General features: G+C 36.9%; 1 protein-coding gene across 1 annotated transcript; it reads right to left on the bottom strand.

The window, feature by feature from the left end:
- Positions 1–512: 512 nt before the first annotated feature.
- On the bottom strand, positions 513–10703 carry LOC145987643 (leukocyte surface antigen CD53-like). Its single transcript, XM_083122168.1, has 5 exons — positions 10578–10703; positions 8807–8980; positions 7899–8075; positions 4677–4889; positions 513–636 (listed from the first exon to the last, which is right to left on the bottom strand). Exons 1-5 carry the CDS (start codon positions 10644–10646, stop codon positions 574–576), a joined length of 696 nt encoding a protein of 231 aa, XP_082978294.1. The 5' UTR covers positions 10647–10703; the 3' UTR covers positions 513–573.
- Positions 10704–15622: the final 4919 nt, after the last annotated feature.

Genomic DNA, 15622 nt, shown 5'->3' with positions numbered 1-15622 from the left:
ATTTTTTGGCAATTTTTAGGTCATAAATGCATCTTTTTAAGGGCATTTTTTACGAATTTTTAGGTCATCAAAATCCTAGCCCTACTTATGAGCCACTGCGAAGGTCTTTCCACCCATGTACCTGCGAACTGAGGCCATTGTCGAAATTCCTCCTCCATTCGTAAACCTTCTGGTGTGGAAAGCATGCATGGATTTATTGAATTTTCATTTGCTAGACAATTTCTGTAAGTTTGAGGCTTCCAGATGACAAGAAACAACTGCTCTTCACTGGTGCAAGTGTGTGGAGGAGGCTCCATCTTAAAAACGACAGAAGTAACGTTTTGAAGACCACTAGATCAGTGTTGCAGCCTTGAGTTAGTTTTGTAAATAACAGTTGATAGATACGTCATGTAAATTCTGTCGTACTCTAGGTTTTCCATTCGCTTCTCCCTTGTATTTCCGAAGTTGGTGGCGTTGTTCACTGAAGTTTAATAATTTATACACAAATGGTTGTAACTTTAAGTAATAATTTATTTATATTACATCTTACTCTATATTAATCAAAGATGATTAGCTACTTCATCTTCCACTCCTTCATGGCTTAGCTTCTACTTCAATTTTTTTAACGTATCGCAGCGTTAGCAAAACACCAAGAGCCTGGAAGAAGAAAGTGCATGCTGTTTGAATTTCGCTGGCAAAATAGTTTATAAAAAATGCAGAAAAGTATCAATGAAGGGCCCCATTATAGTAAAACCTTTTCAATAATTGATTGATTGATTGAGTCCACTTTATGCACATTAAGGCTAATCGGGACTGGACCTACAGTTTGAAGTGGGATCCGAAGCACTATGTGCCTCCAGACAGATTCTCAATGGTCAAGATATATACATATACATACATATATATACATACATACATACATACACACACACACACACACACACACACACACACATATATATATATATATATATATATATATATATTTATATATATATCAGGGGCGTATATTCTAAGCTAGCTAGGCTATCTGCGAAGCCTGAAGCCTAGAGAGTTAAATACAGAAGAAAAATCTATTATAAATTGTGAATAAAATTCTGGAGTTGACAATCCCATTTCTTAGGTGTTTGCAACCTGACTGGCGTTGACATGGGAACGTGACTTCCTTGTAGACGCCGAGAACGAGCGAAATGGGAGTGTCTAACCACTTATACATGGTCTAGTCTTCTCTCTTCTTCCCACATGTCGTAATGAGATAGTCCAGATCTTGACGTACCATACGCCACTGATATATATATACCAGGTGGTTATAATTAAAGTGACGGTGTTCAGAGTGGTACAGCACGGGCTGTAATGAGAGTAGCAGTTTGAAACTTCGTAGATATGCTAATGAAGCAATGCGCTCGCGGATTATGGAAAAAAAATAGTTCCAATTCTCGCCACCAAGGTAAAAAATGGCGCTGTAAGCAGTCAAAACGTGGAATTTTCCGTAACTCTGACGTCAAAGTCGGTGACATTGCCTAACCATTGTGTGAGCTCCCTGGTTGTTGTTGGTGACGCTTGTTGCTTTTTCCTTTAGTAATGTTCATGTAATTCGAATAGTGAAATTGTAGCGATATTTTATTACAAAGAGTATTGTTTTCTGCGATTTATAGTGTTTTTCCTGTAACTATACCAAGTTTTGACTGCTTACAGCGCCATTTTTTACCCTGGTGGCGAGAATTGGAACTATTGATGTGTGTGTGTGTGTGTGTGTGTGTGTATACACATAAGGTTTGCGAGAAGTGACAGCGTAAACTAAAACGGTGAATAGTACACGATAGGAGAAGGAAAGAGTATCAGTAAACATGGGGTCTCAAACGAACTGGTTGTGAGATAATTGCGAATGTGTGGTTACGATCCGCCACTGAATAGATTGTTTGTACGCTTGTCTCCTTGCGCACTCTGAGGTTTCTTTGTTTTAAACTGAACACTGCCGGACATGGAACATATTGTACAGTACAATAGTCGTTTGTAATAAAAATGAACAATGATGTCTAGGAGGTTGGCCATTCCATGCCATATCACACAGCCTCCGACCTCACCATTTCCGAATTGCATGAAATTGTGAGAGTTAATAGTATTTGAAGAAACAATAATATTTGCACAATAACAGCCAACAGCGATGCATACTTTTTGTGTAGCAGGGTTGCCAACTTAGGGAAAAAGTGAAAATTTGACACACGGGGCCGAAGAAAAAAATCATAACTGTTGTTGCAGGTAAGCTAGAATCTTCATGTTGGGCTCATTTTAAAGCTAAAGGATTGTTCTTTTAACAAAAAATAAACTTCTTTACCTTCAATCAAATTTTTGTCAAAGTCATATCATATGACCTTTGACCGTGAAAATTTTCAAAACGGTATTTTTGAATTTTTTTAAACTAATACAAATGGTGCATTAAGATGTTATCTATAAGTGTCAGAAGTATCATCTTGGGATGGCATTGGGAACAGGAGCTATGATAGTTACTGTCCACTGGTGCAGTGGACTTAGGCAGTTGTTGCACTGAAGGTATCCAAGAAGCAAGTTCAGACGTGCTCGGTTACTTCGTTCTCAGTGCAGCTACAGTCTTTCAAGCAGTGAAAGGTGTCCTGTGACAGTGTGCTTATTAACATTTCATCTTGTTAGTGTGTGTGTGGATCTGTTTGCAGTAGATTACAATGGATAAGAACTATTATGTACCTACACAGTGCTGTAAGCCCTTTCATATTGAAGGACATACCAGTAGCAGAAAACAATTAAGAAATGTTCTCCCATGGATGATAGAAAAGATTGGATACAAGATATGTGATTTTGTAGAAAACAAATTCAAATCAGAACAAGCAACAGAGTGAGTGGTGAAGACACAATGGGTAGAGAACAAAGAGAAAGTGATAATGGTAGTGATGAGGAAGTGGAGAAGTTCCACATTAAATGAATTCCACATTCATGCATTAAATGAAAGCTTACAAAGTGTTGGAGAATCACCCATCAAACATAAAAAAATTAAATCAACAGGTTATAGCAAAAGCAAAATAAGGAAGATTACAGAAACAGTACAAAACAAAATATTCCAAATACCAGCAGCAGAAGAACAGGTTGCAGAAAACAAAAGTAGGCACTGATGGAAAAATATTGGAGCAGTTGCAAGAAAAGTTTGAAAAATGTACAGAAAGAAGTGCTAAAGTGAAAATCTTGACTATACTACCTAATGATTGGAGTATTGGAAGAATTAAGAATGAATTTACAAGTGCAACAAATCACATGATACGAACTACTTGAAAAAAGCTAGTGAGGGAATGTGGAATAATGTCATCACTTAATCCTAAACCTAGGAGAAGTTTGAATCCAGGAATACTTGTGACACCAAAATAACTTGTTGTGAAAAGGTTTTCTTCAGACATAAGAAGTGAAAAACACCACACCAGTGTCGCCCTTTGGATGAAGGTTTTGTGACGTGTATTCATGATCATGCATGGTGGTTGGGATGTGTTATCGATGTTTGTGAAAGTTCTTATGAGGTTGTTATCAGTTTTCTTCATCCACATGGCCCTTCTCCATCATATGTATATCCCTAACATCCAGACATAAGAAGAATTCCCATCCAGGATGTTCTGACTAGTGTAGATCCAAGAACTGAAACTGGACGGACATATAAGATCCCAGCTTCGCACACTAAGACCTCAAAAGAGAAGATGAGGAATAGGAAATGCCACTAATCTGCACTATACGTAATGTTATTTGTTATTATTATTGTGTACTTTTCTAAAATGTAAACATGTGCATCGTTCCCAGTGTTTGTATCCCAGTCAATGCACAGTAACACTTTTTCGTTAAGTTTATAAATTTCAGCAGCTCCTGTTCCCAATGCCATCCCAAGATGATACTTCTGACACGTACTGTATAGACAACATCTTAATGCACCATATGTATTAGTTTCAAAACTTTCAAAAATACAGTTTTGAAAATTTTCAAGGTCAAAGGTCATATGATATGACCTTGACATAAAAATTTGATTGAAGTTAAAGAAGTTTATTTTTTATTAAAAGAATAATAATTTAGCTTTAAAATGAGCCCAACATGAAGATTCTAGCTTACCTGCAACAACAGTTATGATTTTTTTCTTCGGCCCCCGTGCGTCAAATTTTTCACTTTTTCCCTAAGTTGGCAACCCTGCTACATGAAAAGTATGCATCGCTGTTGGCTGTTATTGTGCAAATATTCTTTGCTCCTCAAATGCTACGAAGTCTGAGAGTTTCATGAAATTCGGAAATGATGAGGTCAAAAATTCCATTCTCTTTAGTGATTTGTCATGGAATGACCCGTGAATCTTTTAATTCTGTTATTTGTTACTAAGTAGTACTATGGCACGTCACAAGTGAAAGCTGTGTACTTTTCACAGTTTCAGTTAGCGCTATCACTTCTAGTACACCCTGTATATTTCAATTATGTTTTAAAATATTGTTCGTAGCATTCCTAGCGAATCACTGCAGTTAGTTTTATCTTTGGAGCGTTCATCCTTTGTTTATAAAACCATACTAAGAAGTTTATTCATGTGAGAGCAGTTTAACGAGATCTACAATGCAAATGATACACCTTGTGTTTACTCAATTTGTGTGATAAACAATATCATATAAAACCACCATCACGATTTTCCAGATTGCATTTTTGGAACTCACCTCAATTCCTGCAAATATTGTCGCCCCAATTCCAGCAAACAGGAAGCACCTGTTGAACTTATCGGTAATGACGTCGGTGCAGCCATCTTGGAAGACATTTTCCGATGACGTGTCCGAGCAGAAGGTCCCATTTCTTTGCCCACAGCAGGACCAGGGAATTGCGGCTTTCGCTCTAAGCCAGTCATCCGGTCCCTCAACACCACAGCATCTATTCTAAGTGTGAAAGCATATCAAGATCACTTCTTCCTTACATGAGTCCAAAGGATAGTTCATTTTGTATTACAAGTACAGACCTGACATTTCACATCCGTACCATTCCATGTAAGAAGATAGAAGATACATTTCAAAATAATTAGACAAAGTTCTTAAAAATCGTTAGTGGCCCAAAACATTTTTAATACAGTTACAAGTAACATTTTTTATTACTTCGTTTTCCTTAACTGTGATTGTCTCAGTGCCTTAGGCACCCTACAAAGATGACGTCCAGGACAGTTAGCAGCAAAGTAAGCTGTCCCCCTACTTCCCAGTAAGGCATTGTAAAATATATAATGTGCAAATGTTGTACTGGTTCTTTTCCTTGTATATGACCACCACACGGAAAGGGCTTCCCATTGGCGTAGTGATAACTAAGGAACGGATTTTTAGGTGCTAAAAAGGGAAGATTTAGTACTTTATAAACGCCATTTTAGAACTTGTAGGTGCTTATAATATATTAATAGACATAATTAATAACTAGATATAATTTTATGAAATAACTGACTTAGATGCAATTTGTACACAAAAGTTACTATTTTAGTGCAATGTGGTGAAGTCCTTCTGTGAGTGGGTGATTATGTAGTTACGGACACTTCTGGGTTGTAACAATCCCATTAACTTTCAATGTGATCGTTAAAATCCAGAACTGTCCATGGAGAACCTTCTCTTCATGCAGCAGGAAGTTATTGGTGCAAACTTCACAAACGCAACTGCTTCTGATTCGTAATGCAGTTTTGGGGCTCCCCAAGGAGTATCGTCTCCTTGTAACGAAGAGATCGCAGGCTCTATCTGTGTCTATCTGTGCATAAAGTGTGCTCAAAAACCTCAACCTCAAAACTCAAACCGCAAGCAGGTTCGCAGTGGTCTTCTCTCTCTCCCTCCCTCTCTCTCTCTCTCTCTGTAAACAAAAAAAACAAAGAAAGAAGAAAAAAAGAACAATAACAACAACCCCGCTCCCAAAGGAGCTCGCGGGGGTGAGTGGCGCCCGACCTGAGTCAACCGGCAACCACACCGAAAGGCGCAGACCTCGCCTGAGACAGTAATGCACTCTCCAAATGCATTATAGCCCCATGTTTTATATATAGTCTTCCCGTCAGAATAGATCCAGTCAAGCCGGATTTCTCCCTTGAGGAAGCCTCCATTTCATGCTTCCTGGTTTATAATCTTGATAGAGAAGACTTTTACCAAGTGTCGAAATTAGAAAGAGTTGGAAAGACTACAAGAGTGTGAAGGGGAAACTCCCGCGTAAAAACCCAATAAGCTGGGAAAAATCTCGGCGGCATCTTGAATGAGAATGAGTTTCATCTAGATTATAGTGTGCTAAGAACCCCCACTTTAGGAAGGGGAGGAACTTCGCACATCCTAAGGTTCAATCCTAGGAGAGAGGATATATGTATAGCTTCAGCCCGAAGACCATCAGGTTCAGGAATTTCAAAGTGTTAGTAGGACCTACACATTCCGACTGACAACCGTGATTTTTGACAAGGAGCCGAACGAAGATTAACAGCCTCTATACTAGGGTAGTTGAAGTTTCCTGAGCAATCCCTCCCCTTTCCTTTCACCTAACGGTTGTGACGATGGTGGAAATAGACGACGTGATTGGTCACTTGCAGGGTTGCATTTCCTACTCGTTACAGCAGGCACTCGAAGCAGACAATCAGACGGAGCTAGTCTTGGAATCTTCCCGCGCTCTTACACTCTTGGAGACCGGGAATAATATCAGCCCCGTTTTAACAACGGAATGATTTTGTAAGTACGATTCCGTTCCAAAATAGCCCGCATTTTTGTTTGGTATGCTACATCTACGGTCCATTTAATTGCCTGGGAAGTACAGCGTTTAACAACGAAGAACGCCCCATTCAGTCAGTTCGCACCACATTTTTCCAAATTCGTGATGCAGGCTGGAAAATGGCGGAAATTTGCACGAATGTTGACACCGCTTGTTGTTGCATTGCTTCTTTTGCTGCTCGGATTCGTTCAAGGTCTGAAGGTTCATCCATCTCAAACACCTTTGTGGTGGAAAAAGTTATTTTTAAAGTTAAGCGAATGGTACGGAAGGTGTTTTTCAAGTCAAAATAGGGCTCTTAGGCGTTCATAGGAATGTATAGTTCATTTAAGTATTTATATGAATTTATAGTTCATTTATGCATTTTTAGGTCCTATAGAATTTCAGTAGAAGGGTGCTGTGTACATAAAACAAAGATATCTAAATAGAATACGTGTAGGATGGACCAAAAAAGAAGGTACGGAAATAGAAATCCGTTCCCGAGTGATAAAGCTGTCGCCTTGCAATCAAGGGATCCCGGATTCAATACTCGGTGGAGATACATGGAAGAATGTTGGATTGCAACTCTTCATTGAAAATTAATTAACATTGCATCTAAATACAAAATAAAAACACTTATTTTGAATGTAGTATCACAGATAAGGGTGGTATTCTATTATTCTAGCTCGTATTACAAATCTGATTTCTGTCTGTTGTTCGTGAGTTTACTTACTTTTATGCACAGATGAAAGAACATGTAACCTCAAGCTTTTAGTCTCGGTGGAAAATTTAAAGAACATTGGGACCATTTGGGACCAATAGGTAACTTTTCACAGTCGTCACCATAATGGTGGAAATAGGGAAATTCCATTCATTACTGGACAGAAATAGAAATGACTGTTGTTCGTTAAATTTGTGTGTGTTTCTTTGTTTCTGGCCTCCACGTTGGTGTAGTTGTAACGTTGTCACCTTGTATTCAAGAGGTCCCAAGTTCGATACCCGGTGGAGGCATGTAGTGGTTCGGATTCCACTTTAAACTATACGTCCAATCCCGATTAGCATGTCTGTGCATAATGTGGACTTAAAAACTTCAAGAACTTGTTAAATTTTTGTTCCTTAAAATGTGGGTGCAAGAGAACTGCAGGATATTTGCAATCTTCTCATGAAAGACACAAATTACGAAATTTATGAAGAAACTTTACCTCTGACTGTATCTTGTTCCATTCCTTCATAGAGCCCTCCTTTGTGTTGCGTTTCTGGAAGTTTTCGTTCAGGATTTTCTCAATCCAGAAGTGAGTGGGGTTGGTCACACTGGTTTCAATTAGTTCCTTTCCTATTACTACGTTCTCAAAGCAAATTATTCCGACTATGAATGCAAACTGAAAAAGAGAGAACGGAAGAAGATATTGTTTAGGAAAAAATATTGAGCCAGTTGCTAATAAAATTACAGTGTCTTGCAAAATATGTGATGTTTGAGGAAACTGAAGCAATCAAATTAGTGTTTGTGTAATGACTCTTTTTCTCTCTCACACACACAAACACACACATATGAGGATTGGCAATTTTTTAGTGAAAATAAGGGAAACTGGTTCGGCATCATGACTGCTCTGAATGAATAAAATTGTATTAAGGAAACATTTCTTATTACATCAAACAAACTTACATAGAAACTACTACATTGTAATTGCAGATTTTAAAATAAAACTGTTAATTTACACGTTTGGCAGCAGTGTAAAATTGGGGATTACTCTTTACATATTCAAAATTAACACTGATATGTACTGTAGCTCGGTTTAAATTAGATCTACAGATCTAAATAGCAATTTGGTGTTGTTTTCTGAAATTATATAAAATTAATAAAAACTGAAGACAGGTTATATACAGAAGAAATTGAGCAAAATACTTAAGTTCCTGTCTAATACGCCTTCACATACAATGACTTGTTTACCAATATTTCATACTATGAACATTACAGAATACAAGCCGAAAGGAAAAGTTGAAAACTTAAAGTAAAACAACTCTACATTATCGCAATAAAATATTTTCATGTAAAATGTATTACGTATAGTATTTTCTGATCATTATTATTTATTAATGTACTTTCCCGTACAATGTAAAGTAGCTCCGAGTCCTTTGCTGTCAATGCCCACAGTCCGTAGAGAACTTCCGCACATACCACTGAACCAATGAAGAGAACTATCACAGCGGTTGGGTGGATCGTCGGGAGGTTTAAACCCTGACGCATCATGTATGCGCCGATTCCAACTGTTAGCAGTCCAGATCCCTTAAAAAGGAATTTCCAAATATAAATGGGATAAAACACATTCAAAAATTGCGGCACAAAATGAAATGTACTTGCAAGTGTTTGGTTTAACCAACGGTCGATTTAAATCTCCCGCCTGCTGAACTTTCAGAGTTTTCTGGTTACATCAAACAAATTTCTATTCTAAATAAGTTCTGAAAAAAAACACTTTTCCGGGAATCGAACACAGGTCTCCCGCGGTGCAATCTGACGCCCTGTCGTTTGAACCGCAGCGGTTCCGTTACCTCACGTTCGGTTACTGCTGATTTATCACTTGCTTTACGTATCATTCTGAGCAAAATTGCTTAACTTTGATGTTGAGGGTGTCTCGTCAATGTTCTAATCAAGGAATCCCGGCTTAATTCCTGATACGGTCTCACATGTCAGTGCTCAAAATCCAGTTTTTAACTTGGGGTCTGGTTTTGATTAGCTGTATGACCATAAAATAGAATGAAGAAATAGCCTAACGAAAAAAAGTATTCAATGTTGTACTCAAGCTATTATTTGGGTAACATTATACTATAGGGGTGACGGATTTCTTCGAATTTACAGGAGAAAGTACTTACGGAAATCATTTTCTGTAGATTTGTGGAACTTCGTGAATGTAGTTTTGATCCATTTTAATGCGAATACATATTGTTTTCTGCGAAAATCTCTGTCCGACACGCTGTTTCTGCTGCCGCCATTTGCTTTCTGCACGAGAGCACAATGTTCCTTGTGTCAGATGACGTAACCCCGTAGTCAGTGTTTCAAACTCGCCGTGTTTTCAGTAAAACATGACGTGTCGAGTATTTTTCATTTTTTTATTTGTTTTTTACTATGCTTGCGTAACCTAACTTAACCTAACCTAACCTTACGGAAAATGGTTTCTGGGGCTAACGTGAATGGTTCTTGGGGCTAACGTCAATGGTTTTTGGGGGCTAACGTGAATGGTTTTTGGGGCTAACCTCAATGGTTTGTGGGACTAACGTCAATGGTTTTTGGGGCTAATGTGAAAGGTTTTTGGGCTAACGTGAATGGTTTTTGGGGCTAACGTCAATGGTTTATGGGGGCTAACGTGAATGGTTTGTGGGGCTAACGTCAGTGGTTTGCGAGGTATTAGCATAATTTCAAATCCGGGCACGAAAGTAGGTATTTTCCGGTGAAAGAGATTGCAACACTGCATAAATCGACAAAACACTCGCACAACGTGCCCTGAACCAGTACGCTATCGCCCGACATAATGTGTTACAGAATCGAAATAACAAGTAACAGTAAGTACTCGTAACTGTAAGAAATAGACATTATCTTAGTTAGAAATGCATTATATCACCTTAGGAAATGTTCCGCATTCAAAAATAGTACGTTAGCAATGTAAAAAAGTGCGAAATATATCATTTATAGGTGTCACCCCCATACTATAATAGTACCATTATTTGAATTAAAATTATTTAAAAGAAATACCGAAATCCCATTGATTGTAATCCTATTAAGTTAATAAATTCTACTGTGTCATGAACTTTCTGCACAAATTTCGGATTCAAACAGTACATTCATCATAACAATACTTGTACTTGTACCTTGACCTAAATGTACTTACTAGATACACAGCTAAAAAGATATACAAATAGATTCTCAAATAACACATGCTGATGCAACGTAGATGCATATTATTCTAACATATTCATATTCCACTGACACTAACTACTCTCAACTCAACAAATTGTTATTGGACTTGCACACAGACCTCAAGGCAGCCCTGGCCCAAAACCATGGTAACGGTTGAAGTTTTTGCGTGCGATGACGTGTAACCGGCCAAGTGAATGCATCACTTCAATGTGAAGTCACGTGAAATGACAAAACGACAGTGTTGCAGTATGCAGATATTAAACACCAGAACAAGAACAATGTCTAGATGAGGATGTGTACTACAGGCTGTGGAAAAGGAGATGCGATAGCCACTAACGCCGTCAAACGGTTGGGCGGGAACTTTACGTCACATACCATGAAGAAGTAATAGGATCTGAGCTGATTATGTCCTTTGCGATTAGTCCACTCAGAATTAGTTTCACTTCATCAAATGATTTACTAAATCTCATCAATTTACATTGTCGAATTCATCATTTGTGTTATTTTTGGTTTAGGTTCAACATCTTCTCCGAAAAGAAAATTATGCTCATTTCTTTGTTTTCCTTGTCCCTGTACATCCAGCCAGGGTCAAGGAAGTCAGTAATAAGGTGTGTTATATACAGTGTACACCTATAGATTGAATTGTATCTTCTCCAAATATGATGTATAAAGAAACAAATTGCCGGATAACTAAGTGAGGTAACTGTACATTTTTATATTACTATTATAGTGGAACCACAAGCAAAGATACCTGCGTAGACTCGCGACTCCTGTGCACCGTACTCCAGTGTGGAGGGAGGGGGAGAGTGGAGCAGCTCTCTTATAGCCCGAGTTGAATGGAAGTGGAGGAAGGTGCGCGGGGACTTTTCGAGGAAGGTTCTTTTTCTTGTGGTCGCTCTTATAAGTAAGGGGAACTGTGATTGGTCATTCATCTATTTTATCACTTCTTCATCATCTCAATTGACTTAAATGGCCGGAAGAGCAAAGTAAATTTATCAAATATAAATGCAAATGCGTACAGTTTAATAAATAACCAAAATAGAATGAAAAATTAGCAGTTCGTATTTTTATTGCTTTATGTGAATATGTAGAGAAAAACGAGAGAGAATTGTACACCATTGGCAAAAGAAATGGTAGGCGAATTGCCCATCACCATTTTCCTCCAGTCTGTGTTCCCCAATCTGGTGATCACAAATTGAAATAAGCAGAGGACAACATCTGCTTTCCATTATTTGAAACAACACAGGATGTTAAAAAAAAAAAAATAGCGATGGACAATTTGCCTACTATTATCTATCTCTTCAAGAATAAAAATACATCTAAATTTAGAACCACACTAAGGAGCTTGCTAATGTAACATTTGTTATATAGAAGATTATTTGTGTCACATTTTCCATTAAGATACATTAACTTTAAAACTTTTTTGTTATTATTACAAAATACACTGCATTACTTCTTAACTTTCTTAAAGTATTATTGTTTTTACTAACTTAATAGATAAAACTAGACTATAGGTTAATTTTCTTGTATTCAAAATTAGACATTAATATTATTGACATACCCCATATCATAGTGAAACTTATACTTGTATGATCAAGTGAATGGAAATCAATGAATTAATCTTTGTAGTTGTATGTACGCCTTTAATTTTGTTTTAAATAAATGTTTCAAGAAAACTATATTTCTGCCTTGATGGAAAAAGTATTGACGGATTGAAAGTATTCCAATCAAAATTTATGTGTCTTTACTCTTTACAATTCGTTTAACTCCATTACATGCCCGGCTATGAGTAATTATCCTTAGGACCGCACAATTCATCCACCTTTCTCCAATTCATATTTCATATGATTGTTAAGGACCGCTGCTGCGAGGCTTCATATTCACGTTATCTATTGTCACGATTAATACTACTGTTTATTTTCATTAATTTCTACATAATTCCCACATAGGTATGAGGATGAGTTTATCATCTTGTATCATCTTAAACTTAACTTCTGACATGCAAATGAATGATACTATCATTGCTTCAAATGTTCAAGTTATGTGTTCAAGTTACGAAATATCAAATTTATTGCTTATTTGCACGGCATAAATATATGATTAGAGGATGAGAATGTGAATATATTTTACATTTTATAACAATTAACAGTTTGTCAGAAACATAAGTGGAATGCAAGTATCATCATTTGTTAAAATATAAACATGCCCAAACATGTTGTGCACTGAGGAAAAAATACAAGTGCATAGCCTAGTGTAAATATAGCGTACATAAATGCTCATTTGAACATTTCTTTTCTGGAATGCACAGCATATTATGTTCAACGTACTTGGAAGATGTATCTTGTGCTGAACTAAAATGAATAATAATAAGAAGTGGTGTGCGGTATCTCGAAAAGTCGGGACCGGGATCGGAAAGAAAAATTCCGTCCCGATCCCGACTTCAGAAAATGACTTCCCTACTTTTCTGGATCCTGAGCAGTCGGGAAATACCGAATGGTCATTTTAAAACGATATTAATTCTTGACGTTTTCTACATTGCAAGTGTCTGGAACTTATGGGAAATTGTTAGTTTTCATTCCAGATATGCAAAGACAATCACTTAAGGTGAAAATGACGTGTAGAATTTGAGATTTCGGAAATGTCCCGTCCCGAAAATTTCCCGACTAGTCGAGAAATTGCGAATATTTCCCGTCCCGAATGTTGGAATTTAAAAAAAAAATACCGTTCCGATCAATAATATTCTGTCCCTCATAACAATAAGTAGCCATCGATATTTATTTTCAACTTGTCTGAAGCCACAAAATGTAAATGGGTGGAAATGCTCATTTGTGTACTCGATTTCGTGTGTTCAGTTTCTGGCATGGTTTCCTATCTGCATAGTGCAACACTAGCGCATAGATTTGAAATTCATTTCATGGATAAATTCACCTCTTACCGTCGTTTCGTCATCACGAGTAAACAACGGATTGGCCCAACCTATACTTCTAATAACCTTGCCTCAAGGTGCCAGACTGGAAACGATGAGCTTTTGTTTGAAGCCGCGCATCTTCGTTCGCGCAGAGTCCCAGGGGATGGTAATATGGCGGAGATGCGCAATCTGATTTGAACCTGCAGAATGAACCACTGTTGCCAACCTGTTTTATATTACATATATTACTTTTTTAAATTTGTTGTATTTGCATCCACTGCTCATTGCAGTGCTATCAGAGCTTCAGAGCATTTATACGTGATATATAAAAAAGTAGTATACTCGAATCTCTAACATTCAAATTATTCAGACGGTACATTGCAGATCTCCGTGACGGAATGGCTATCACTGCACACTACGACGCTAGTTGTCCTGGGTTCGAATCCCGGACTGGCAATGAGTGTTCTTTGAGAGTGTCCCTTCAACAATTTCATCACATCATCACTCATTCTCATCTTCGCGTTTTGCCAAAAGTGGAAGAAAAGCGAAGTAAAGTAAACAAAATCAATAAACAATACAGATCTACTATTTTGAAAAATCATTTTTGAGTGTATCATGATTTTTACAAGTTTCACAGCAGGCTGAAAAAGTGGTTTAGGACACTGGAAATGAATGTGGGAGTAAGTCTAATTTTAGGAGATAATAATATACGCCTTTCAAAGTAACAACGAAATATGTATGCGAAATTATATATTGAAAGGTGGATTCTGTATCTCGCCAAATAAACGAAGATTTCGGCTCGAAGCCCTGGTCTTGTCCTGCGTATTTCTTTGCAAGTATGACTTCATGAGTTTACCTAATTTCTCATTGTCGTGATTAGGTAAAATGGTAGCAAAACGCCGGAAAATAGGAAATTACAAATATAAATAGTTGTACAAGTGATCTCCCTCTTAAACTCGTTCCACATTGTATTCACGTGCAGGAGGGGAAGAAAAGTGCGGAAGTAAGAAAGCGTCAAACGTAACAAACCGAACCTACTCAAAAGACACAAATTGTAAAACCCCAGAGTATGTTGATGTGCATAGAGAACCACCTAACATGCCCACGTTGTTGTTGTGTTACTACACACAAGTGACAAGTGTATGTAATTCACTAACACTTATACTCTGTATTTATTAATAATACATTACATATAATTATGAATTGTGTGTTTAATGAGCGTAACTACACTAGGAAGTTAGTATAATTTTAATAAGATTTTATTAAGGTAATAATATTCATATAAATCTATATCTTCTTATGAGTAGCTGGTTAGATATATTCAATATGACAGCCAATATACAGTTTCAAATTGTCCAAAATAAAATGGGCACATGAGTGCATAAGTTGTTGGTATTGTGAACATTGGTATCGGATACTCAGGTTAGACATTCTTCCAACCAAAATTTCAGATCAGTTATTAACGTTACTGCATTAAGGAACTTTTACATAAACTCCAAGCTTCAAACCTCAAACCTTTATTACAATAACACTGAAAGTAATAATAACAATGTACATCCTGTAGCAGTAAAATATCGTAATTTAAATGCATGGAATATTTAATATCTTGTCCGAAGATTGATGCATAAATTTGGCTTCGTCTTTAATGTATGCACAAAATCTTTTTTGTACTTAAATAGGACATTTGTTAAAATATTTCAAGATTAGGCAAATCATAGCGAATAATTAACATAATAATACATTTACTTTGTCCTTTTAGAAATGTAAGTTCATTTAAAAAAAAATACACTTTAAAATAGCTATGAAGAATTAAGTGAAGCTACCATTTAAAACGTTGTTTACCAACTCGGAAATTCTGTAACCAGCTATTCTTTATTCTTACTAAGAAATAAAACTTTTCTGGATTCAGTTTGAAAATTATTTGTCCTCATGGCAATCGTTATTATATATTATATATTATATATTGCGCTCGCGTAACAGCATGAACATTCACTTGCACAATTAAAATCAGAATTATAAAGTACAGTCTGTGGTACAGTTACGCTTGTTTCATCGGAAAAGAAAGGTGTGAAATATGCCAAATATGCATATTATTGTTTTCACTTGTA

The sequence above is a fragment of the Lepisma saccharinum genome, chromosome 1 (genome assembly GCF_977018435.1).
Source record: "Lepisma saccharinum chromosome 1, izLepSacc3.1, whole genome shotgun sequence".
Classification (NCBI taxonomy): domain Eukaryota; kingdom Metazoa; phylum Arthropoda; class Insecta; order Zygentoma; family Lepismatidae; genus Lepisma; species Lepisma saccharinum.
Note: the sequence above shows the minus strand (reverse complement) of the source record. Positions and strands in the feature narration are given on the sequence as shown.

Bases quoted from the DNA above. Each gene is read 5' to 3' on its own strand.
- LOC145987643 (XM_083122168.1), bottom strand. From the start codon at position 10,646: ATGCATCTACGTTGCATCAGCATGTGTTATTTGAGAATCTATTTGTAT. The intron at 4,890-7,898 runs GTAAAGTTTCTT...TTTCACACTTAG, and splicing joins GGAACAAGATACAGTCAGAG to AATAGATGCTGTGGTGTTGA. The intron at 637-4,676 runs GTGAGTTCCAAA...TTCTTCTTCCAG, and splicing joins CAATATTTGCAGGAATTGAG to GCTCTTGGTGTTTTGCTAAC.